Raw genomic sequence first — 23409 nt, 5'->3', positions numbered from 1 at the left:
TCTGTACTTGATGAACGGCAACTTATAAGTAAATTTCAGTTATTTACCTCACACGCAGACGTAAAGTGGTAGCTACAGAGCTTCCAAGACATGCCCGCATGCCAAGTGGCCCATTCCACCAGTTGCAATTAACTAACAAATCCGCCGTGAGCATCGCAGCCACTTGTCGCAATCGGCTTAGAGGCATTTTTTTTTTTGAGCGATGAGATTTTTAAAAAGCCTTATTAATGTTGCGGTGTCTCTCTCTGCAGGATAATTGCCCTTTACGAAAGCAAAGCAAATAACAGATTGATTGATATGTGGGGTTTAACGTCCCAAAACCACCATATGATTATGAGAGACGCCGTAGTGGAGGACTCCGGAAATTTTGAGCACCTGGGGTTTTTTAAAAGCAAATAACAGCGTTCGCAGAGAAACGCGGCACTCCCTATTCCATTTCAACGGTCGGATAAAAAGCAGTGGCCGACCGAACGACCAAGTGCAGACGAAGCCTCACAGTTATCGGGACAGAGTAACCGATAATATCTGACGACGTGGGCGCCCTGCCAGGCCAGTTCAAAGCAGCAGCGCTCATCGGGCCACTCCTGCAAAGTTGTGTTGCTCCACAACCTTGTTTGTTTACATTCCGGCCGGCAAGCGAAGCCCCGTCCCTCTTTAAGCCGCCTAGCTGACTCAGTCCTCGAAGCTGATTGGCGATCAGTACTTGAGGCCGCACCATAAAAATGTCAACGTGTCGTAAAAACTATTTCCATGTTTCACAGTTCCACCATAACACAGAGCCAGCGTAAATGATTTATTCATTTGGAAAAGGCTACATTTTCGGAAGTATGGCACATAAACACGCGAAGTACGTGAAAAGAGCCCTGAACTCTCCAATTTGTATTGTGTATTCCAGGTGTCAGCACCACCACCACGATCTTTATTCCAGCTAAAAGAAGACGTCTGCGTTGCAGTGGAGACAATTTGCAGGACTATGCTACAAAATGCATGGAATGAGCGGGATTATCGTCAATATGATCGTTGTGTCATGGGATGTCGCACATATATATTAAACATTTGTAGAGGGTGTACGTGCTTGGCGAGCTAGACGTTTTTTTTTTTCCATAAAGTATTTGATGTGCGTATGCGTATTAACTTCGGCGAAAAAATGCCAAAGCTTGCCCTGAGCCGCACAGGGCAAAATTAAATGTTAAAGCTATGCTGACCTGCACAAAGGGGAAGACGTGAGGAACGCAAATATGCGTATATGCAAACGATTCGTATGACTCCCCTCTCTCCTAGTAAATTGTGTGTGCCTCTTCAACAGCGCCGTCCCCTCCAGCCAACAATGGTTTACAAATCACGCTATCGATCGAAGTAGCCCATTTGACACTATAAAGATCGTTTTGTACACTAAATGTCTGGACATCAGAGCGAACGTAAAGCAAGCAACAACCTGAACAGCGCCATAAGTAAGCGAGCAACTATTCATTCGTTACAAAACTCAGTTTCGCAGTCCTTAACCCCCGAACAACAAGGACAACAAGGACAGAAAGTAAACTATATATCCCGAACAGCGCTTCCAATCTCTGAAACGTTTCGTTCAGATTCGGATGACTTTCCGGGAACGAAGAATCGGCGGTGAATTGATCGACAATATGAATGTAAATTGGCGAAAAATCGGCCTGCGACGGTTTCTCCTGGACCAGTAGCTTGCAGCTAAACCATGACTCATTTGTTAATCTAGACCTTTTGTGATCAATGAAGCGAAAGCGTAAAGAGCCTTTCTGTGAGGAAAAAAAAAAGATGTTTTTCAAGGTGGCTCCCACTGTCACCGAGATGACTATTTGAAGCTCAAAGCAAATGTTTTCAGCCATCCACCCAAAGCCAAGGCCCTGCACGTTCGCGCCATGTCCGTGGGCCTTAAACACAACAACCATGCGAGTCGCTCCATCACGGCAGATCAGCGAGTTCGAGCTGAAGAAAAACGAGGCGCACTGCTTAAAACAAGAAACCGCTGCGGGCAAGCTCCAGTGCCACATTTGCCAAGACCAACAGGCGCAGTCAGTGCCACCTAAAATAGCGGTTCACCAGCGTTGTGAACACAGCTTAGCCGTTCGAGGACTGCGAGAACGGCGTAATACGTTGACTCAAGCGGTTACGCAGTCAGCAGTCGTGGGCGTCTCTGAACTTTGTTGGGGATGCCTTGTTGGTGGCCGAATACGGGTGCGTGGCCTAGTAACGCGAGACCGTTCGTGTTTCGCGGCGCACAGCTGCAGCCGAATATTTATTCGAAGGGTCAGCGCTAGTAACCCCGTCGCAATGCAGGCGCATTCAACAGGCGAGAAAACCGCAACACTGTTGACATCACACGCACCTTGATCAGCATAGCGCTAATGTGCGATGAAAAGCGATGCAGTGATGCGCATGTTACGGCGGAACAAGCTTTGATAAAGGAGACGCGTAATTTCAGCAGTCACGGTGGTCTATATTTATATGGTCCTCGAATGCTGATCCGAAGTTCGCGGGATCGAATCGCTGCCAAAGCGCAACTACAATTCGATGGAGGCGAAAAACAGGAGACCCATGTACTTGAATTTACGTGCACGTTAATGAACCCCGGATGGTCAAAATAACCGGAGCCCTCTACTGCGATGTCTCTCATAACCATGTCATTGTTTTGGGACATCATGCTCGAACTATTGTTGTCTTCAGGCACGTAACTTGAGCACAACTTTTTCACGTGGTTTCCATGTGACCTTTTCTTCTCTTTTTTTTTTAGACCTTCGATCTGTCCTCATAATAGGGGCGATCACGAGGTGGACAGTTCGCACGTGGTGATGCTATATGAATCGGCCTACCATCGTCGATTGAAGGTCTGCTACTATTGGTGGGTCGAACGCCACCTACGTCTGTAGCCTTCCTGCCGATTAAACGCAGCGCAGAAACCCACGCTGCATGCAGACTGGCGGCTATACGCGAACGTGTTTGAGCAGGTTGCAGAGGCGGCGAAGAAAAGCTAGAGAGAGACATGAACGAGAAACAGCGCGAAAAAAAGAAAGAAAAAAACAACGGTACAAGCAAACGAAACGCAAGGCCTTCCCTCCCTTACCGTCGGCCTTGTCGTAGTACGCTCACGGAATTCAGAGCAGTCCCGCGACGTCGTCCGACACGCAGTGACACAAGACACCACCGCCGTTCGCAGCCATCACGGTGATGGCGCGGAGGGACGCAGAGCGGGGGGGGGGGGGGGGGGTACTTTTGAAGGGAACCAGTGACAGCACAGATCACAGGACGCCGAAAAGGAGGAAGCGGAAGTGATGAACACACAAACAGGAAGTATGAGCCGAGAAAAAAATATAGAGGCGAAGGACACCAGAAAAAAAAATAAGAGTACGGTGATGCACCAGTCGGCGCCATGGAAGCTCGGAGGCGCAGCCGAGCCGCCAGGAAGAATGACCCAGTACGTGTGAGTGAGTCCGTCGCCGGCTTGGCTGACGGTGACGGACGCTGACGTTTCGCGCGCGTGACGAATGGAGCCCGCGGATGACTCGCGTGGTCGTTTGATATGCGACGCGGTCCTCCTCTCTCGCGAGCCCAGTGTTCGAGGTCGTCACGGGAGAAGAAGCCATCTCGACAGCGATCCTCACTTCGAGCAGCGCACGCGAAGTTCTGTGAGCCTTAACTTCAGCGCACAGCGGGTAGTCACTCCCTCAGGCGCTGAGGTACTGTCTAATGGCATTCAGCAACGTTTTCAGGCGATATAGTGTTAAGGAGCTCATTTCATCAAACATCAGCGCCGTTGGTTGTGAGCGAAAAATCGTCATCTTATGCGTGAACGAAAAATCGAGAGCGATACAAACAAAATAAATGATAAAAATTCTTGGGTCAGAGTAAGGACCGAACAAGGGTCGTTTGGGTTCAAGTGGGGATCGTACCCGGGTCGTTTGCGTGGCAAGCGGGTGCGCGCGTGTGCTGCCGAATGTGCTGTGTTTATCTATCTTCCCTCTCTGCTCTCTATCTTTCACCTTCCTCATCCCCCTCCCATGCGCAGGGTAGCAAACCGGTTGCCTATAGGCTGGTCAACCTCCCTACCGTTCTTTTTTTCTCCTATTTTCCGTCCTACCTTTCCTTCACGGCCACGCTTCTGCTAGCGGATCACGTGAAAACAATTTCCTCTGCTCGTAAATGGAGTGAAAGTAGCTTTCAAACTTTACAAACACACGCAACCTGTATACATGCTTCACAATGCAACATGAAATATTGCAGTAATAATGCATGGCACAAGCGCCCGTTGCCAGCGGCGGTCAGAACATGTGCTTATCATAATCGCTCCGTGGTTGAATACAGGTACTCCGCTACAAAACACACTCACGCTATTCCCTTAAGGCCACGTAGTGGGTGCATAGCAAGTCTGAACAGGTTTCATGCACTAAGTGTTTGAAGTACAAGCTAGAAACAGGATATCGCTGTCGCGTTCAACTCCTAAAGGCGAAGCTTTAGGGTCCGCTAATTCTTCACGCGATTTGTAAAATATACTTTCGGTAACTTCTAGCGCTCTCACGTTAGCGCTGCACGGAATGGTCCTTTATTTAGCAACCCCTCATCGCAGAAACCGCCGGGGTTCACTGGTGGAGTGCACTAATACTGCCAAGGTTCATCGCTGACCCCAATTCAGCTTGCGAACTTTTGCGCATCGAAAGTCATCGCTATGCGAAGGTAAATTTCTCAGCACTCGCGAAAAAGGACGTATATATCCCGTGTATCAAAAAAAAAAACAATCTATTAAAGCATTTTGTTAAGGTCTATTTACAGAAAGAATGCAATGTCTGTAGCGTTTGCTGAGTGACAAGTGTAACGCCGGCTAAATAATAAAATGTTACGGCTTTTCTCGATTTGCGACTGCTTTCAGTAGGATTAAGACAGCCGCGCTCGGGGTTAAGACGCATTTCCTCATAACGACTTTAAGTGTCAGTGACAACTGGGCAGTTTAATTAAGCAAAACAGGTGTGCTTATTATGCGCACTAAAAGAAGTAAGGTAAATATCAGCAGTGCGTGTTTCGTTTTGCTTATTAACGAGCATGCAACGGGCGAGTGAGCGTACTCCTGCAATAAGAAATGAGTATTAAATACGTCTGCAATTTATACAGCATTCATAAAAACGTTACGCGCCTGTAAACTAATAAAATAGCACTGGTTATAGGAAGATCAATGCCCACAAATGGCAGAAACGTATAGTGCATTACGACCGAACACGAGAACAGAGTGTAGTGCATTGGAACTCTTATACCCACCCCACCTGCGCACACGTTCCTTCAGCTAGCTTTGTGATATCCTCCTATTGTCAGGTCAGATGGGTACAGTAACATGTTCTACAAAGCCAGAACACCAGCAGAAGATCGAAGAGAAATTTACGATCACTGTCCTAATCAATGAAACGATGCACGCCGCGACGAAACCGGAGGCAGGCGCAGCGCCGCCTCCTGGCTAAATGAGGTGAGATCGAACATTAAACTTATCGAGATGAGGAGTGATCTTAAGGCTCACCTTAGGCGTCGGCGAGTTCTGCCTGCCGCTCACGGCGAACTTGAGCATCCGTGTGTGTGCGCGCGCGTGGACGCAGGGCCGGCGGAAAAGCGGGCGAAACTGCGAGCAGCCCGAAACTAGCGCACAGATCAGCAGCAGGCGCATGCGGCACCCGAGAAGAGAGGACCGGGGCCCGGAACCCCGGCCGGTTTCGAGGGGGCGGCTATCTCGACGCGCGAAAGGTTAAAAATACAGAGACAGTTGGCGCTGCAGGAAGGGGGAAGGACTCGGAAAGGAGAGATGCCCTACCGGCAAAAACGTAGTAAGGGGTGTGAGGAGGGTTTAGTAAAAAATAAAGTGAATGGGTGAGAGTGCGAAACAAAGCAGCGCAGAGAAGCAAAGTCAGGGGCCTAGAAGAAAGAAAAAAAACCAAGGAAGGGGAGGGGGACGCAGACACTGGGCGCGATATGGCAGAGGGGGTGAAAGACAAGGACCGGGGTGCAAGTGGGGAAAGACGCGCCGAAAAGAAATAGAGCGAGCGCACAGACAGAAGGCGGTGCGAACACAGGCGCTGCACTGTAATCCCACACGTGGTGTGATGAAGGGGATATGAAGGTTGTCGAGCGCCGCCAACGCTCATCGCTAACGGCGCGGGAAAGACGGAAAGGAAATAAAGAGGCTGTCGAGGCGCCAAAACACCCCCCCCAATCTTTATTATCATTGGTCCGGCCGTTTTCCTCGTTTAGAGTCGAGCGAAGAAAGTGCCCGCTGCGTCTGTTGTTATCGCTGTCTGCGCGAACCGACAAACTTCGTATAAACGCGGTCAGTGTCCACGTGCGACTATCAAATGCCCTAAACTAGACGTAAAATGGAGGGAACCGCGGAGGAGCATCCGAGTCAAGAGTGAGTGCGCTTAGGTTACTTAAGTGTATAAACAAATACCTGGGCCGATAGCCCCGGATATAATGCGGTGAGTTCGAATTGCAAAAGATGTAAGAGCAGCAGGGTGAGCGACGAAAGGATTCGCCAGGACTTCGAAACACTGGCATAACGCTGCGGCCTGTAATCTTGGGTGTAAGGGCAGCGACTATGTTGGACTTCTGTGAGTGTGCAGTGCTCACCTTCTCTCTCTCCTTTCATCTTTTCTATTCCCATTCCTACCACCAGTGTAGTATAGACAACGGGACGCTCATATGATTGACCTCTCTCTTAACTCGTACAGGGGTGTTCGAAAAAGAGAGAGAGAGAGAAGGTGGGGAGCAAAAGAAAACAAATGAGGAACAGGGCGGCGAAAGGAGTGCGCGTGCAAAGGTGTTCATCTCTCGGCCCGGCTGCGAAGAGCAGCCGCCCTTCGCCTCTCTCTCTCCGTTCGTGCCAAAAGGAAAGAGGCTAGAGCCTTAGCGGTACGTTTTCAGATTCCGGTTAAGAAGAGAGAGAGGCCTTCACCCTCTCTCTCTCTTGCGCCACTTCCTCGAGTTCCACTCGTGTCTCACACAGCGTCGACCGGCTGCGCCCAAAATAATAACCCGGGGTTCCCAGTCGTCAAGGGAAATCTCGAAGGTAGAGGAGGAACACTAGGAGGAGGCTCTCTTGAAGAACGTCTATGAGAGAGCAGAACCACAACAACAAAAAAAAGGGGGGAGGGGCGGGGGGTTATATGAAGTAAATTGTATAACGCGGGGTCCCCAACGAGAGAGAAAAACAAGATATAGCGGGAGTACGGCGAAGAAAAGATGAAGGGGACAGGATCGCAAAAGGTTGCGGCAGAACAAGGAGATCTCTTAGGTAGAAAGAGGTCGCGCTTCTCCGCGCGCGCGCACGTCCGCTAGCGCGACACCCGCGACAAGGGAAACACCGATGCGGAGAACGAAGGCCACGTTGCGGCGCTAATTCACCGACGCGCGCGAACCGTTTCATTCACAGCTGCCGACGGCCCTCCGTTCCCTCGCTGAACTAACGTTCGCGAGATTTGGAACAGCAATGCCAGAAGTATATGTGCCGCAATATGTGCCACAATATGTGCCGCAATATGTGCCGCAATATGTGCCGCAATATGTGCCGCATTATGTGCCACAATATGTGCCGCAATATGTGCCGCAATATGTGCCGCAATATGTGCCGCAATATGAGCCGCAATATGTGCCGCAACTACTCTTTCAATTAAGCTGCGCCAAATGTACCGTTTTTCTTTTATTATTTCGCGTACACTGAAAAAAAAATCAGGGCGAAAGTTAAACGGGTCAGGTATATTAACAAAGATGAAATAATCCCAAGTTGCTGAACAAATGTTACAAGTTTTCTGTTGAACTACTTTACAAGCTTAGTTAGGCTAATCACTGCCCCAGACACTGCACCAGGGTGTTCGATCCTTCTCTGGTTGGGGAGTGTGTTACCAGCGGTGGCCACCGGTGAGGCCGCAACCCAAGCCTCTTGAAGCAATTCCATCATTACGCGGGTAATGTTTTTTTTTAAATCCTGATGGAGCTGCGCGGCACCGGGATTTGAACCACGGAACTCTTGCACGCGAGACTGATACTCTAACCACTACATCATCGCTGCCGACGTTAGGTAGGTAATGTTTGTTAATTAATTAACTTATCGGATTGACAGGTATCTTAGCTTGTATCAAATATCCGCAAGTTTCAGAACCAATGCAACGACTTTTGCATGGATGATTTGTCACTAGAGGTATTATTTAGAAAGTTAATTAGGTATCTTTATTAAGTACCGAGCTTGGTGGGTCCGAAAATAATACTCTGACGTGTGGCGTACGTACGGCCCAGAAAAATACTGGGCCACATGCGTAACGCAGATGTTTTTCTAGATGCAAACGAGCTAAAACACCATGTACTTTTCACCTGCTTTATGCTCTGAAGTTACTTTTAATGATCACAGTCTAGTTTTCATGCATACAGGCTTTCTCGTCGCTGGCCAGTACGAATGAGAGAATGATAAAAAAAATAATGCCTACAATTTCATGGGTCTCTCAAATGAAACGTTCAATACCAACCTACAAGGCGATATAGGTTGTATTGATGAGCAGTCTTCCAACGACGATTGCCATTGAATCGGACGTTTAGAATTTGTGTTCGTCATTGCGTGTCTAGAACCATGACAGCAATGTACTTCAAGAGCCGAGCACAATATCCATAACTTTAAACATCCATCTTCTGCTAAACTCTTTGTTAGCATAAACCACGCGTACGATCGGAGCAACGAGAATAGAAATGCACGTAATCAAGGTAAAGACATGTTACTGTACAGTCTTAGTTTAGTCAGTACAGTCTTAGTACAGTACAGTACAGGATGCTTAGTTTCTAATATTTGTGGCGCATCGATAGCGTACCGAGTAAGTTGATGACAAATCTTCCTTGTGACGAAAAAGATTATGTTTAAACAGTCGATCATGTCACAGCTGACGCCACAGTGAAAGCGGTCGCAGTTATCGATAATATACTACTGTAGATCTAAAATACTCATAAGAAAAATGTAAACACCGAGTAAGAGGTGAATCTGCACTAAGAAAACACAAAATATTTCGGTATTTTATTTTCTATAGACTTTAAAACATCCTTATCATCACCAGTTACGAGGATATTGCTAAACACGTGTATTTAGGGCAGATATGTGGGAGCTTTTTCAACAAAGCCCCCTGGCCATCCTCTGAAACACAGGCATTTACAAAGCAAAATAGTTTCCTGCTACAATATACGACATCTACTATAGTGCTTGTAGGATATGTACAACTGAACGTATGGGTACGCCATCAGCTTTGATCATTTCATGCTATGTCGTACAAGACACGAAAAACATTCGCTTTTCAGTCCAAGATGGTGACGCCGATCAATCGAAAATAAAATCGCGTACATATACAGCATGCTGGGGATATACATAGAGGCAGGTTACTTCTTCACAGAACGCATCCTTTTCTTGAATTCCCTGTTTTCATCTACCGTCGACACTTGTTTTAGACCCGTGTTTTCCAAAGCGCTAAAGTTATAACGAGATCCAGCTGTTCCAGTAACTTTTATGCCAGCTCCGAAGACGTTCGGTTCCCGTTTCCGGGTTCGGTCATATACGGCCGGTCGCCACACATTTGATGCTGCGGGGGCGCTTAGGCGTCACGGCTCCAATTATAGCCGCTCCGTCAAATGCCGAACACAGCGCACACCATGGTGGCACCAGACAGGTTGGAAAAAAAGTGCCCTCCGCACTGTCGCTTTGAACCAAACCACGTGTTTCCTTTATTTATTTAAAAAGACATCGTAAAGAGTTAAGAGAAGCGTATGTCTGGTACGAGGAACTATTTAAAAAAAACAGAAAAAAAAACAGCATGAGCTGAGAAGTGTCGCTTTGTCGCTCTGAACCAAACCACGTGTTTCCTTTATTTATTTAAAAAGACATCGTAAAGAGTTAAGAGAAGCGTATGTCTGGTACGAGGAACTATTTCAAAAAAAAAACAGAAAAAAACAGCATGAGCTGAGAAGTACAGCGGATGTCACTGTCAACATCGAAATTTGTCACGCACTGTGTCGAGCAAGCCAGAACTTCGTCGTTAACGTAGAGACAACGACCTCCATTCGACGGACGCGGCCAAAATAGCCGCGAATGAAGGAGACACCCTAACGAGCACATGAACGACGTACCTTAACGCTTCGCGTCACGGTTGTTTGCGCAGCAACGAACGTATTGCACGTCTTGGCCGGCGTAATGGCGAAGTCGTGAATGCGTCTCCGAAGTCGACATATGGCGATGGATAACTTCCATCCTGTTTAAGAGCGTATATATACCCGACGTCACAGCAGGAATTGTTGCTGCAGCGATGTACGTGCCACCTTATAGATCCAGTGGTAATGACAAATCCTCCTTTTTCTAGGATCATTCGTTTACTACGTCGTAATCATGAAGTTTCCTTGTGATCGCAAATGTCATGAGACATCTATAAATGTTGCATTTTGTTTCTCCAAGAAGACATCTGAAGCAGGAAAAAATATAGCACAAGTAGCCTGCAACTGATGGCTGAAATGCCACATAATCACGATCACTAATAATAATAATAATAATAATAATAATAATAATAATAATAATAATAATAATAATAATAATAATAATAATAACGCTGACGTCCTCACTGTGCAGTAACTCATTACAGTAAGCTGGAAATGGAAATAGTCATTAGTCGTTTAAGACATGGTTTTTCACGCAATTCAGCAGATTTCCACGAGACTTCTATGAATTCCAGGTGCATCGTAGAAAATAATAGATATAAGCAAAATATATACGTTACTTCCGCGAAGAGGAAGCGAGGTTGTATCCAAGGAATGTTGTGGCAACGGCTCTATAAGCCCCCGTCACGTCACCGTTTGCGAGCACGTAAGAAGAGAGTGAAAGTGACAGCCACTAAGAAAGACGTACAACTACGCGCATACCGAAGGGAAAAAATACAGAACTGCACACTCGATGGGTACAAGGCATGAATCGCGCAAGCGCTGTGTTTTCGGCTACAGGTCTGGGAATGCGTCTTCGAAAACGCGAGAACTACAAAGGTAGAGTTTGGAAGGGAGGAAAAAAATGAAACAGACGCAAGCAGCGGTGAGGTAAGGTCGGGAGGTGGGCATCCATTCTCACCTTGGGCTCGCAATGGAGGTGGCAGCAGTATTTGCAGGCTGCGGAGAGAGAAGAGAAAACAAAAAAGGCAGTCAGGAAAGCCGAGGGTCAACGTCTTGAAGCTGTAGCGCTAAGAAAAGACAGAAAGCACGCAGCACGGCGACCGCGTTCCTTCCCGCGTCGCTTTTGCGGGCGTCGTTTTTCATTTCTCGAGGAGGGTGCGTGCCACAAGAGACTATTATATGCGCAAGCAGTCGTCTTTGTCTTCCGCAACGTCAAGACCGTGAAGTATGGCGTATTCCATAAACTCCTTCTTCTTGTGGGGACGGTACAAAGTGGACGCGCATTGGCACCAAAGAACAGTGAAGTCGCGCATGCACGGATTGTGTGTGTGAGTGTGTGTGAGGGGGGGGGGGGTAATCAGGAAACAACGAGATATTGGTGATGTGCGAGAAATCTGCAAGTAGCCTTTCCTGCAATCTCACTTTCCAGCCGCAAGCTCGTTCATAGACCGATATTCTCGCTTTGTGCTTATTCGCTCCTAACCCCATTCAACTGAAAAGGCGGGAATGCCGCAAATGCTTTTCAAAAAAATACTGCTGGATCAAAATGTAACATAAAGCTAGCAGATACATGCGAAAAAGACGCAATTGGACGATCGCTCGTCAGGTTGCGTCTTTCTGGTATACGTGTCTGCTAGGGTTAAATTACGTTTTGATGTACTTAACCAACTAGTCCTAGTTGCAACTTTATCATACTTGTCATGCTTACCCCTCAGCTTAACTAACGGTGACCGGATGGTGCCATTGTGGTCTCACCGTGACTACTATGCATGGTGTCATTGTAGGGAGACACTGCATAAAATGGGGAGACACTTGTAGCGAGAAAAGATTTTTCTGAAAGAGAGTTATCGGTTTAAAACGTTTTGCACGAAAGCCGACTTACAGGTAACTGCCCCTCATTGATTGTGGACAACAGCATGCAAATAGAAATATATGCAGATCCAACGCACATGTTGAAACCTCTGTAAAGAGAGGCTGCAGATCCAGTGGTGTGCATAAAAAGCTAACGGAAATACGTTCAATCGTGTCTCCTTTGATATCACGCCGCGAGCAACCTCATGCAATGCTATAATTTCAAATAAGAAATGGGTACAATGTAAGGCTCATACACAGCGGCATAACATCGATTTATGAGGATCTTCAATTTCCAGTTCCCGACCACGCCCACGGCGCTAAAATTTATATTTAGAGAGACACCAAACGAAACCAAGACGAAATACATCTCCATATAAGCAAAGAATGACAGTAACGATACACTAATTAAAGGTATTAGGAAAAATCCATATAAGCAAAGAATGACAGTAACGATACACTAATTAAAGGTATTAGGAAAAACAATTGCAATTACAGTCCTTACGCAAGGCAAAATGATCTCCACCAATGAAAAAAAAACACGAAAAAATGATGAACCAGAACGAGTACCAGAGAGCATGCGCCAATCCCACTGGGAGACCGAGAGCATGCAAAGAATGAAAACAAATGAATAAGACAAGTGACCGTGAAAACAAGGCTCCTCCTTCTTGCCTCAGTCCGGCGGTTAGTTTGGCAACGGCTGAGTTCGAGTGGTTTAGTATGGGACGCCTCCCAGCAGGCACTTCGAGAATTGGAACGGGTTCAAGGATGCTCCTCTAACCATCTCCAGCCAGGAAGCTCTAAAGAGCGCTTACCACATACCACTACACTAGAAAACAAGTTGTTTTATTATTACTTTTTTAGAATTACAGTTTCATCGCCAAGAGGCCCTGAGAACATAGACAATACATAACGTCCAAAACAAAGAAGCGGAAACGAAGGACTCCGTAAACATGAAAGAGGATGTGTTCGTCGCACCAGCGAAGATACGCAAATGGGTGGCGAATATTTACGCAACGAACATCGGACAGAATCAACCTGCGTTTAGTCAAATCTTTATTGCGCTAGTCTTGTGAGAATAACACTTTCTAAGCCACTACGAGCATAATAATCTTGACATCTTTTTATCCAAGTCCTGTTCAGCATTCGAAGATTGGCTGGCGGATCTCTCTCCCCGTTAACACCCGCCACGGTGGTTTAGTAGTATATATGATGCTCCACTACTTAGCCGAAGGTCACGTAATCAAGCCAAAGGTCACGTACACAGACCACTGACGAAGTGCCAGAAGTCCGTGTAATTAGATTTTGGTGCACGCCGAGGAACACCAGGTGGTCGAAATTTTCGGAGCCTTCCACTACGCTGCAGCGTCCCTTTTAATCATAAAGTTTCTTAGGGACGTTCAACTCCAACAGCAGATGGTCGACGTCTCCTTCAATGCCGCAGGCGTCGTCTATTGGAGTTGAACGTCCCCAAGAAACTATATTATATTTTAAGGGGCGCTGTAGTAGAAGGCTCCGAAAATTGCGACAATCGGACGATTGGCCACTCTCTATGCAGATGCTACTGGAGCATCATCTTCGTATTTAGTCGGCTCAAAAGGCCGTCAAAGCCGTCTGGCGCTTTTTGAGGACTATATACAAACCTATGTGAACACATTCGACTTTAGTGTAGTGCCACCGCTGCGTACGCATCAGCCGATTGACTGAGAATCCTTTTTTTTTTCTCTCTTATTTTCTCTCTCTCTTTAATCTTCCTACTCCCCCTTCCCATTCCCGAAGAGTAGGGTAGCAAACCAGGCATGTGCCTGGTTAACTTCTCTGCCTTTTTTCTTGTTATTCTTGTCCTCCTCCTTCAACTCCAATAATTATTAAGATTATTATCCCTGCACGTTTCCGTTGAAAAAGTTCTCATCATGCCCCTTTCCCCTGATCTCTTCGCTACACCCTCGCTCTACGCGGCCTGCCAGCTTTGTCCCACGCATTCTGACACACTGTGCCACTCAAATTGCATACCCAGGAGCGACTAGTTCACTCGGACGCAGACTTAGCTCGGCGAACGAAACCGCAACATTGCGGCGACTGAAAGCGAGAACGAGAGTCGCTCGAAGAAACGATTTTCGCCCCACGAGCAGGGAGAGCGTAGAGTACGAAGGCCGAACGAGAGAAGCTAGCAACCGGGCGGCGGCGAAGTCGAGTGCGACGCCGTGGCTGAAGCGCTGCGTGTACGCGACGAGGAGCGGGCCCAGCTGCTCGACCTCTTCAAGAGACCACCCTGCCACCACACTTGAAGCGCCACGCGGACACCCAGAATAGACGAGCGCCTCGCGGCAGCCAGAAGTGCCCGCCACCTTGAGCCTATTTTCTATCCGCGCAGACTGTGCTCACAAACGCAGTGTACGCACGTGGGTCTTCGTACACGACTGCCAATGAGACTCGGCAACTCGGGATGTGTAATCACTTACGTACCAAGTCAACCTACAGACAACAAAGGCGCCGGAAGCGTCCAACCATGACGCCACTTTTGTAGGTCAACGGCTCCATGACGCGAAACACGCTGTCTCGGAAACACAAAGCAAAGAGTAATCAGTGTGAAAAGAACCCTCCCAACAAATCGAAATAGGTTACAATGTCACTTCGAAGAAATCTGAGTAAGCTCGGCTAGCTTTATTTTTTCGCTCGGCGATTCGCCGTGCGCAAAACAAATCCACGAAACACGAGTTCAGTGGATTCCTCCGAGATTCCCACGGATCCCTCCAAGAAATGCAGGAATGTTCACGCATCGTTGATGCAGCGCCGAAGGACCAAGACATAGAACCGGATAGCTGAGATCAAGCGTTGCTCTACTCTCCATACCAATGTTCGCACACCTACGGAGACGTTAAGAAATGACGTCGATTCTTTCACCACTGTAGCTGCTCCCAGAGCCTCAAGGACGCTTTCCGACACTGCATGCACTTTGATGAAGAATTACACAATTATCTAAAACCAAGAAGTTCGCCTGTTTATTTGTTCAGTGAACTGAGTGTTCTGCGGTGTACACGTCCATGTATGCACAAGGATAAACGGTATTTAAATGATAATGACGATTATTTGTGCGTGGGTGAGCGAGCGAGTATACGAGCGTGGGAGTGAGTGAGTGGGAGAGAGAGAGGAACAGAGAGACTCGCCTCTGCAGGATGCCCCCTGGTCCCTGAGCGGTTGTTGGCAGAGGTCGCAGCGTTGTGTCTTGCGGAACTGCTTGTTGCGGAAGGCGTGCCGAGCCTCCACGCCGCCGACGTCCACGCCGCGCACCTGCACGGAAGACAGCAACCCGCAATTCAGACACCAGACAAAGAAATTACGCAGGCTTCGCAGACTTCGTAGGAATCGGTTTTATGCGACGCATTTTGCAGGTGTGTGCTGTGCAACATAATTACACATGACGACGTAATCACGTGACATCTTCGCTTGGGACATGATGGACCGATCCCGGCGGCATCGCATAAGCACGTGACGTTAAGATAACTTCAGAGGGAGAAGGTAGGGGGGACGAAATCGATAGACTGAGGAGAAGAAAAGGAGGAAGATGACTATGGCGATGATTTCAGAAGACAGCTGTCACCTTGGCATCATCTTGGGCAAATGCATATAAGATTCAGAGATTATTTATTTATTTATTTATTTATTTTTCATCATTCCGATATAGCTCTCGCTTGTCTTCCAGTAAGACGGTGCAATTATACATTCCGGCCTGATCAATGTGCTGTCAGCCTTACCAACTTTCAAACCTAGCCTATCCAAAATTGACCCCAACTGTATACTGAATGCCGCTCTTTTGTGCCATTAAAACTATGCAACAGCGCCAAAAAACGAACCCGTAATGAGCAATGAAGCACTTCTCTTCCTCTCTTGTCTTCCTTGTCAAAAAAAAAAAGGAAAACGAAAAGGAACACCGCAGCCGGAACTCCGGCACAGCTCTCAGAAAGAAGCGCGCAAAAAAGTATGCCGGTTTCGCTGCCTTACCGTAAACCAAAGTCTGCAGGAAGCAGAAATACGACAAAAACAAGCTTTATAGACTAGTACGGCATTTTAACGTTCGTGCTATCTACGTACCTATCTTTTGATAAATACGTAGACAGCACGAACACCTCCGTGTTTTTGCGCCTCAGTTTTTTTTTTTCATTGGTTCACTGGAAGCAGGAAAAACAGCAAGTGTTAAGAAAAAAATAAGTAGGAAGGAACAGAGCCATCGCAAGCACTGTTATTACAGACGTTTTCAGTATTATATATATATATATATATATATATATATATATATATATATATATATATATATATATATATATATATATATATATATATATATATATATATATATATATATATATATATATATATATATCTTATAGTGTCACTACAACATCGGATTACGCAGGCTTGCCGAGCTGGCGAGGGAGAAAAACAAAACTACAAATGGTCACAGGCATTAATCAGTTAAAATATTCGGTTCGGTGTTCTGCAGTGGGGAATGGTGAAAAGGAGGGAATCAAACGTAGGGAAAAAGGCACAAATATAAAGACCACACAGTCGCGGCACGCGCAACTGAGTCGCAAAACTTTTTCTTAAAAATGTCAAACCCGTATGCGTTGAAATCATTCGCACAGATAAACCATTCAAACGAAACGTACCACGTTCTTGTCGACTATTGTGAGTCTAACGAATGGAGCTCGTGGAAAAGTATTCCATCACTCTAAAGAAGAGCTGCGTTCTGTGTGAGGACAGCCTATGCAGTTCCTTTAAATGGAAACGGGCACCACTGCTATAAAACAGCCCGAGCCTCATCAGTTTGCTTGGAAGAGAAAAAAAATTCATATCGACGTAATGAAGTAAAGAAGAAAACTAAGACGCCTGAGGAAAAGATAGAAGACACATGTATCGTCTCGTCCACTTTCTCATCCTGTTGGCTTACGGCAACTGCGATAAACTCGCCCAACAACAAGTATTATTCAACGCGGAGAAAAAAAAAACGGCATAGCCTATGGCACTGAAAATGGCACGCGCCACTTCTGTAGACCATACACAGAAAAGTGACAAATAGGGCTATGGAAAAAAAAAACTGGGAGTAAGACAAAGTCAACACGTGGAAAGAAATAAAAACCAACAAAGGAAGCGGGTTGTGCAGGGAGTGTTCTGAAAAATGACCGTCCCTGGGACGACTTGGCCCTCGCACGGACAGAGAGGAAGCGTCGATCGCTCCCTCATCGTCGTCGGCGGCGGCGGCGGCGCTGGCCAGCCAGGGCACGCAAGACGTTTGGCCCAGCGCGCATGCTAATCAGTTCACCGAGGGGGGCGCTGCATAACCCGCGCACGCGCACTCCAACGCATGTGGGCAGCCAAGCACGCGTTCACTACGCGCCGAGGTCGCGCAGGATGAAACCAATCGGCTTCAAGGACCTCCTTAAAGCAGCTAGTCCTGTAACGGTCGACCGGAACGAAAAACTTCGTGCGCAAGATCATCGATTAACCACCTCCTCAGCACACACTTTCGGCTTGTTCAAGGGGACTAACTGGTTCTACACACCAAATGACGGTTTAAAAACACGTTCGCAAGTAGGAACTTAGAAACGACGTCAAACGCGCTGGTTTCTCTATGCTCGCGCATCACGTATGCGCTTTTACGAGCTTGAAAGGGTAATTTTGTGCTGCATGGGCAGCTATATAGTTCTTCGAGGTGTGAGAAGTGACGATAGTTATAGCGCGAGAACAGAACGACGACACAGAGACAAGAAGGACACGAAGGACACGAGCGCTCGTGTCCTTCGTGTCTTTCTTGTCTGTGTCGTCGTTCTGTTCTCGCATTATAACTATCGCCATGTCATACCAACTAGCCCAAGCTGCCACACTGCTAAGTTACATTTCTAGCTATAGGGGCTCTTTTTCGTGTGTTCCTCTTCATCATTCAGTCCTCATAACCCTCATCGCAGCCTCCATAGCACTCGTGTCCTTCGTGTCCTTCTTGTCTGTGTCGTCGTTATGTTCTCGCGCTATGACTATCGTCATGTCATACCAACTAGCCCAAGCTGCCACACTTCTAAGTGTGGGAAGTGTTTCGTTCTGCGAGCACGGTGCAGCGTCGTAGGTGGAGGAGGGGGATGGGGTGTAGGAAGTGATAGGAAAGGAGAAGCCACCCGAGTTCGATTTCCAGCGCCGCCGGGCACACAGCGGCTTTTCTAATAGGGACAAACTTGCCCCGACAGGTGTTGACACACTCGAGAAAGTGATCTGCTTTCAATCGTCTTCTGTTACTGAACTCCACCAACCACGATGCGCCGTGCTACCTTATGCGTCACAGATAAAGCGTATTCCCTAACGTGGAACAACTATATACGAGTGCCCACACCACCAAGCACCGGACCGGGGTAGTTAGGCCCCATTAAAAATTCGGTGGGTGCCCGGCTATCACCTTTGGCATTGCAGATCTGGACACACTATACGACTTCACCGCCAATGTGGATGGCGGTGTCTGAGCAGCCGTTGCTCACTTCTGCCGACGACTACTTTTTATCTCTCCCTTGTTACGTCGTATTTCCCAGTGACGAAGATGCGATACAGGCGTGGTTGGGCAAGAAAACTTATACCTTCCCTGATACTCCTTCTAATCGTGTTTTCCCACGTAATGCCTTACCAACTGCCACTTAAGCCGGTATCTCATACATATCGAATAACAGACACTCCTTTTCAAACTATCCCCGAAGCTTCTGGAAACAGAATCTGTCAGTGCTCTCAAAGAGAAACCGACATTTATTTTCATGTCGTCGATGAGCTTTATCCTTTCCGGGCAAAAGCACCTGTAGCGGTACTGCATCGGAAACTTCATTGCATTCATCATACAATGAGCAACATACGTCAAGCCTACTCGCAAGAACAAAGTGAAGGAACAACCTGTATGAGAATAATAATAAATAAGCAAACCTAAATGAAAAGGCTTCCTATAGAGACGCAACCAACGTTACTTGGACGCAACCATACGAAGACCTGCAGCGAAGAGGGCAAGAACGAATAAGAGGAACGGCTCCGCTTAATAAGTGTTGCTTGCACGAGCAACACCCCTCGTGGCGATATACTACAGTGTAGCCAGCCACTGAGCGATACCACTGCACAAGCCACCATTACCAAAAACGAAAGTAGAACAAATAAGGCGTGGTTCACGAAGGGGTGGGTGCAGGTATTTCGCATCTCCGTGTATCTATACAGCCTACCGAAGCATGTTGCTCTTGAAGGACTGCATTGCGGTGCTGTCGCGGAATATTTCTTGTCGGCCCCATTAAGCGTGCCGTTCACTTTTATCCGATAGATCGCAGGTCATTTGCATAATGCACAATAGGGCTAATTGCACAATCTTCGTCCGGTGTTGCGTACAAGGTTAAGCAGCAACGGCTTGCCGTGAACGGCGGCATGCGTTCGACAGAAAGAACACAAAAGCGTGACGCGAGGCGCGAAACGCACCGCCGCGAATTAAGAGAGCGTGGAGCAATCAAGGTAAATGCATGCGACGGCAGGACGCATGAGGGGGGGGGGCGGCCTTTAATCGGCCAGTGGTAAATCGAGCCTAGCGAGAACAATCGGTGCGGGATTTGTGCCGGCTTGGCGGACGCCCCAGCGGGCCTCCGTCCGGTGAGGCAGGCCGCACCGCGACGCAATGCCGAGCGCGTGACGATTAAAATAATTAAGCACCGAGTCGTAATGATCCAGCGAATCAGATGAGAGGGGAAAAAGAAAGTGGAAAGTATATAACAAAAAATTCGTTGCCGCGCTTTCCCATCGCACCATTCCCGGTGGGTGGTCTCTCCTAGCGACGCAAGCGCCGGAAGACCTTCTACGTGCGGCTCCGGTTTGTGTAGTCACCGTGGAATTCGACGCATTATAGGGTATATAGTGTCACTGAGGCGAACCGCGGCATGGCCAGGCTTTAATGTAGGCACCTGGTTATAAACGCCAGGCTCATTCGCCGACTTTGTTCAGCGAGCCTCGTCAGGAGCGATTGCGCGCGTTTACAGAATTGGCACTTACAATGAATGGGGCGTTCGTTCAGATTAGGATCGTGAGTGCTCGGGGCAGTCATTGACGGGATCTATAGTGCTTCAGTCTGCACGTGCGAGTTTACAGCTCCCGACTGATTTATTCTTTCGACTCACCTGCGATTTATTGTCGACAATGAGTTATCACTGAGTATATAAAGACAATGACGGCGAGAATAAACCTGGGTTCACTGTCAATTTATTGCTTGATATGAGGAGTTTAACGTCCCGAAACCACCATATGATTATGAGAGACGCCGTAGTGGAGGACTCCGGAAATCTCGGCCACCTGGGGTTCTTTAACGTGCACCCTAATCTGACTACACGGGCCTACAACATTTCCGCCTCCATCGGAAATGCAGCCGCCGCAGCCGGGATTCGATCCCACGACCTGCGGTTCAGCAGCCGAGTATCTTAGCCAATAGACCACCGCGGCGGGGCTTGGGTTCACTGTCAAGTGAATATTTCAATGGTACCCCGAACTAATGGCGAAGACATGCACGATAAACACAGTTCTTTACAGCCACCGCAGACAAATAAATAAATAAATAAATAAATAAATAAATAAATAAATAAATAAATAAATAAATAAATAAATAAATAAATAAATAAATAAAGCCTTCAGCCGCCACAGGTTTCTCGATGGACTCTCGTCACTTCCGAACCGCTCTTAACCACGTCGGCTCAACCCTATATAGGACTTTTGTAGTGGCTGCACTCCTGTTGAGTGCGCAGACAAATTGCTAACGTCATTGAATTAAAAAATATATTTCTGGTTATTTACGCACCTAAAGCCATCGTTAAATTATGAAGTACGCCGTAATGAAGAACTAGCGAAATAATTTTGACCACCTAGAATTATTTCTCTACCGCTTAAATCTAAATACACAACTTTCGCTTCCATCAAGGCACCGCCGCAGTTGCCGGGTGGCAAACCAGCGCCGTGGAGTTTAATAAAGCGAAAGCTATATTTAAATCTCGGGACGCATGCATGGCGCTGCTTCTAAAATGTGAATGCCTATTTTTTGTTAACAACCATTGCGTTCAAATAAACATTCTGGATCCACGCACCTAAAAGTTGCTTGCAATAATACTGCCCGCATGTCCTCCTTGCTCAGAGGCCGAGCTCAAAGCGAGCTAATGCTCAGAGACCCGACCACCCTCGTGCCAAGGTAAAAAATAAGAGCGAGGGAAAAGGCGACCGGGTAAAAGACGTCGAAATTCATTAGAGCGCGGGCGCATCGCTCCTGCGCCAAGAAAGCCGCGGGTGGGCTGCGGTGCACCTTACGGCCACGTCGCCTCGCCGCAGGTCTCCGTAAAAGGACTGCGCTCACGTATACGCGGGGACCATCGGGCTCATAAATGGCGGTCACGCTTCCGAGTTGCGCAACAGGGAGACGGCCGTCCATTCAGGAGAACGCGCTGCACACCGATGCGGGTTCCATGTCTGGCAGAACGCGCCGGCAACAGCCCCAAGCACCTTCCTTCGAAATCGGTGCGGCAGGCAGGCTTTCGCTGCAGCCTCGGGGCTTCGCGACGGAAACAGCCGCCTTGTGTGCAACATCAAACGCAGCGCGCGAAAGGAAGGCGGTGGCAAGCCCACCGCTTGTCCGTGCCTTTGGATACACCTCTAATATCAGTATTTAGGGCGTTCGCTAATGCGTCTATTATCGGGAACGGTAGACCCCGCTGATTAATTGCCTCAAATGACACTAAAGCGATTGAGTTCTCATCCCGGGAGTCTCTCTGTAGGCTGCAGGTATAATCGAGGGCTGAGGAGATTATACCCGTATATGGGAGCAGCTCCATAACTAACGCGTACACGCTACAGTGAGTGCGAGGTCAAAGCTTCGACTCATGGCTACGTCAGTCGCGTTATTATATGACAAGAACGAGAACTCGCTCTTGTGCTGAAAGTTCAGTGTGCCTCAAGAGCCCCACAATGACTAAATCAACTCGGAAGCTGCTACTGTGTTGCACGTATAACTATACAGAAAAACTACAACCCCAGGACACAAAACATTATAATCTATAAACGAAAGCGATAAAGATATACAAAGCGAAATATGCCGTAACTTCTACGGTGTGTCTAAATCACCGTAGCTTCCCCTGCACTGCAAGCACATTCCTTGTCAAACGCTGGATCGTCACCGTCACTAGAAACCTTTGTGCATAGGGCTCAACACTCAACAAAACAACCGTACACGGATAGGAAGACTTCGCCATTCAAAGCTGCCAGAGTACCAAAACAGCATTCTGGGTCACGCTCTCTTGATATGATGTCAGTTTTTCGTTCACACACACGCGCGCGCGTTTCTGTATATATATATATATATATATATATATATATATATATATATATATATATATATATATATATATATATATATATATATATATATATATATATATATATATATATATATAATGAACAGCGGTGCACTATATACTTAACGAGAAATTCAAGTAAATGCTCTTAGAAAAATACGCACCACCAATAGGACATTCCCAAATAATCCCGATGACGTAAGTGTTATGCAGCCCCCATTCATCACTATAGTAATCGAACTAGCTGCACTAAATAATGAACCTTCCGTGCATTAGGAGACGTAATAAAATGCTGCTTGTTCGTTTCTGTTTGACTGATGGAAAAAAAAAAACCACCGGACGTTACTATGGGGAATGGCGCGAGTGGTTCAAAAGTTGAATTTTCGCCAGGTTAACCTTAGAGATACTGTATATGCTACCTTTGAGCATGTACATTAACTCTAGTTGATGATGATGATGTGATGGCGGCCGGCCCCTTTGCAACGGGGGAACACACTCAGTGTCCTGGCCTCAAAAAGAAAAGTGGGAAAGAAAAACAAAAAGCACCGAGAAAAAAAGAAAGGACAAAGAAAAGGATCCACACTCTTGAACGACACAGGCAAGAGACGCGCACACACAGAGGTCTAGGTCCTAAGTCCGCCGTATAGTTGCCCACCACTCAGTAAGCCGCCTTTTCGTGGCTGCGACCGCGTACCGTCCCCCCCCATTGTCGCTGCTTCCATCTTCATCAAGCATTTGAAACCCGAGCGCCTGTGGGAGGGTTGCACCCTCCACCTGAGAAGTTGGGAGACTCCTGCAGTGAAGGACGAGATGCTCCTGTGTCTCACTCGCTACGCCGCAAACTCTGCACAGGTTGCTGACCACAGTGGCATCAAACTTTCTGCGGTACTCCAGAGTGCGAAGAGCCCCAGCTCTCGCCTCGAACAGGAGGCTGCTGCCAATGCTATTGTCATAGAGGCGCGACCCACAGATGCTGTCCTGGTGTTTCCTGTAGCAC

The 23409-nt window shown here is 47.4% G+C and overlaps 1 protein-coding gene across 7 annotated transcripts in view; it reads right to left on the bottom strand.

Annotated features, from left to right (window-relative positions):
- Positions 1 to 23409, bottom strand: part of by (focal adhesion protein tensin) — a 279600-nt gene that overhangs the window by 126535 nt on the left and 129656 nt on the right. For 5 of the 7 annotated variants that reach the window (XM_075893521.1, XM_075893528.1, XM_075893539.1 and 2 more), the window contains 2 exons: positions 15195 to 15318; positions 11135 to 11172 (listed from right to left, as the gene is read on the bottom strand). In XM_075893521.1, coding sequence (XP_075749636.1) covers positions 11135 to 11172; positions 15195 to 15318 — 162 coding nt within the window. Of the gene's footprint in view, positions 1 to 3091; positions 3198 to 5527; positions 5721 to 11134; positions 11173 to 15194; positions 15319 to 23409 lie in introns of those variants that run through there. The other 2 variants (XM_075893546.1, XM_075893555.1) reach the window with 2 other exon arrangements.

This window comes from Rhipicephalus microplus, chromosome 1 (genome assembly GCF_043290135.1).
Source record: "Rhipicephalus microplus isolate Deutch F79 chromosome 1, USDA_Rmic, whole genome shotgun sequence".
In the NCBI taxonomy this organism is placed as follows: Eukaryota; Metazoa; Arthropoda; class Arachnida; order Ixodida; family Ixodidae; genus Rhipicephalus; species Rhipicephalus microplus.
The sequence above is the reverse complement of the archived record's forward strand: the minus strand, read 5'-3'. Positions and strand labels throughout refer to the sequence as shown.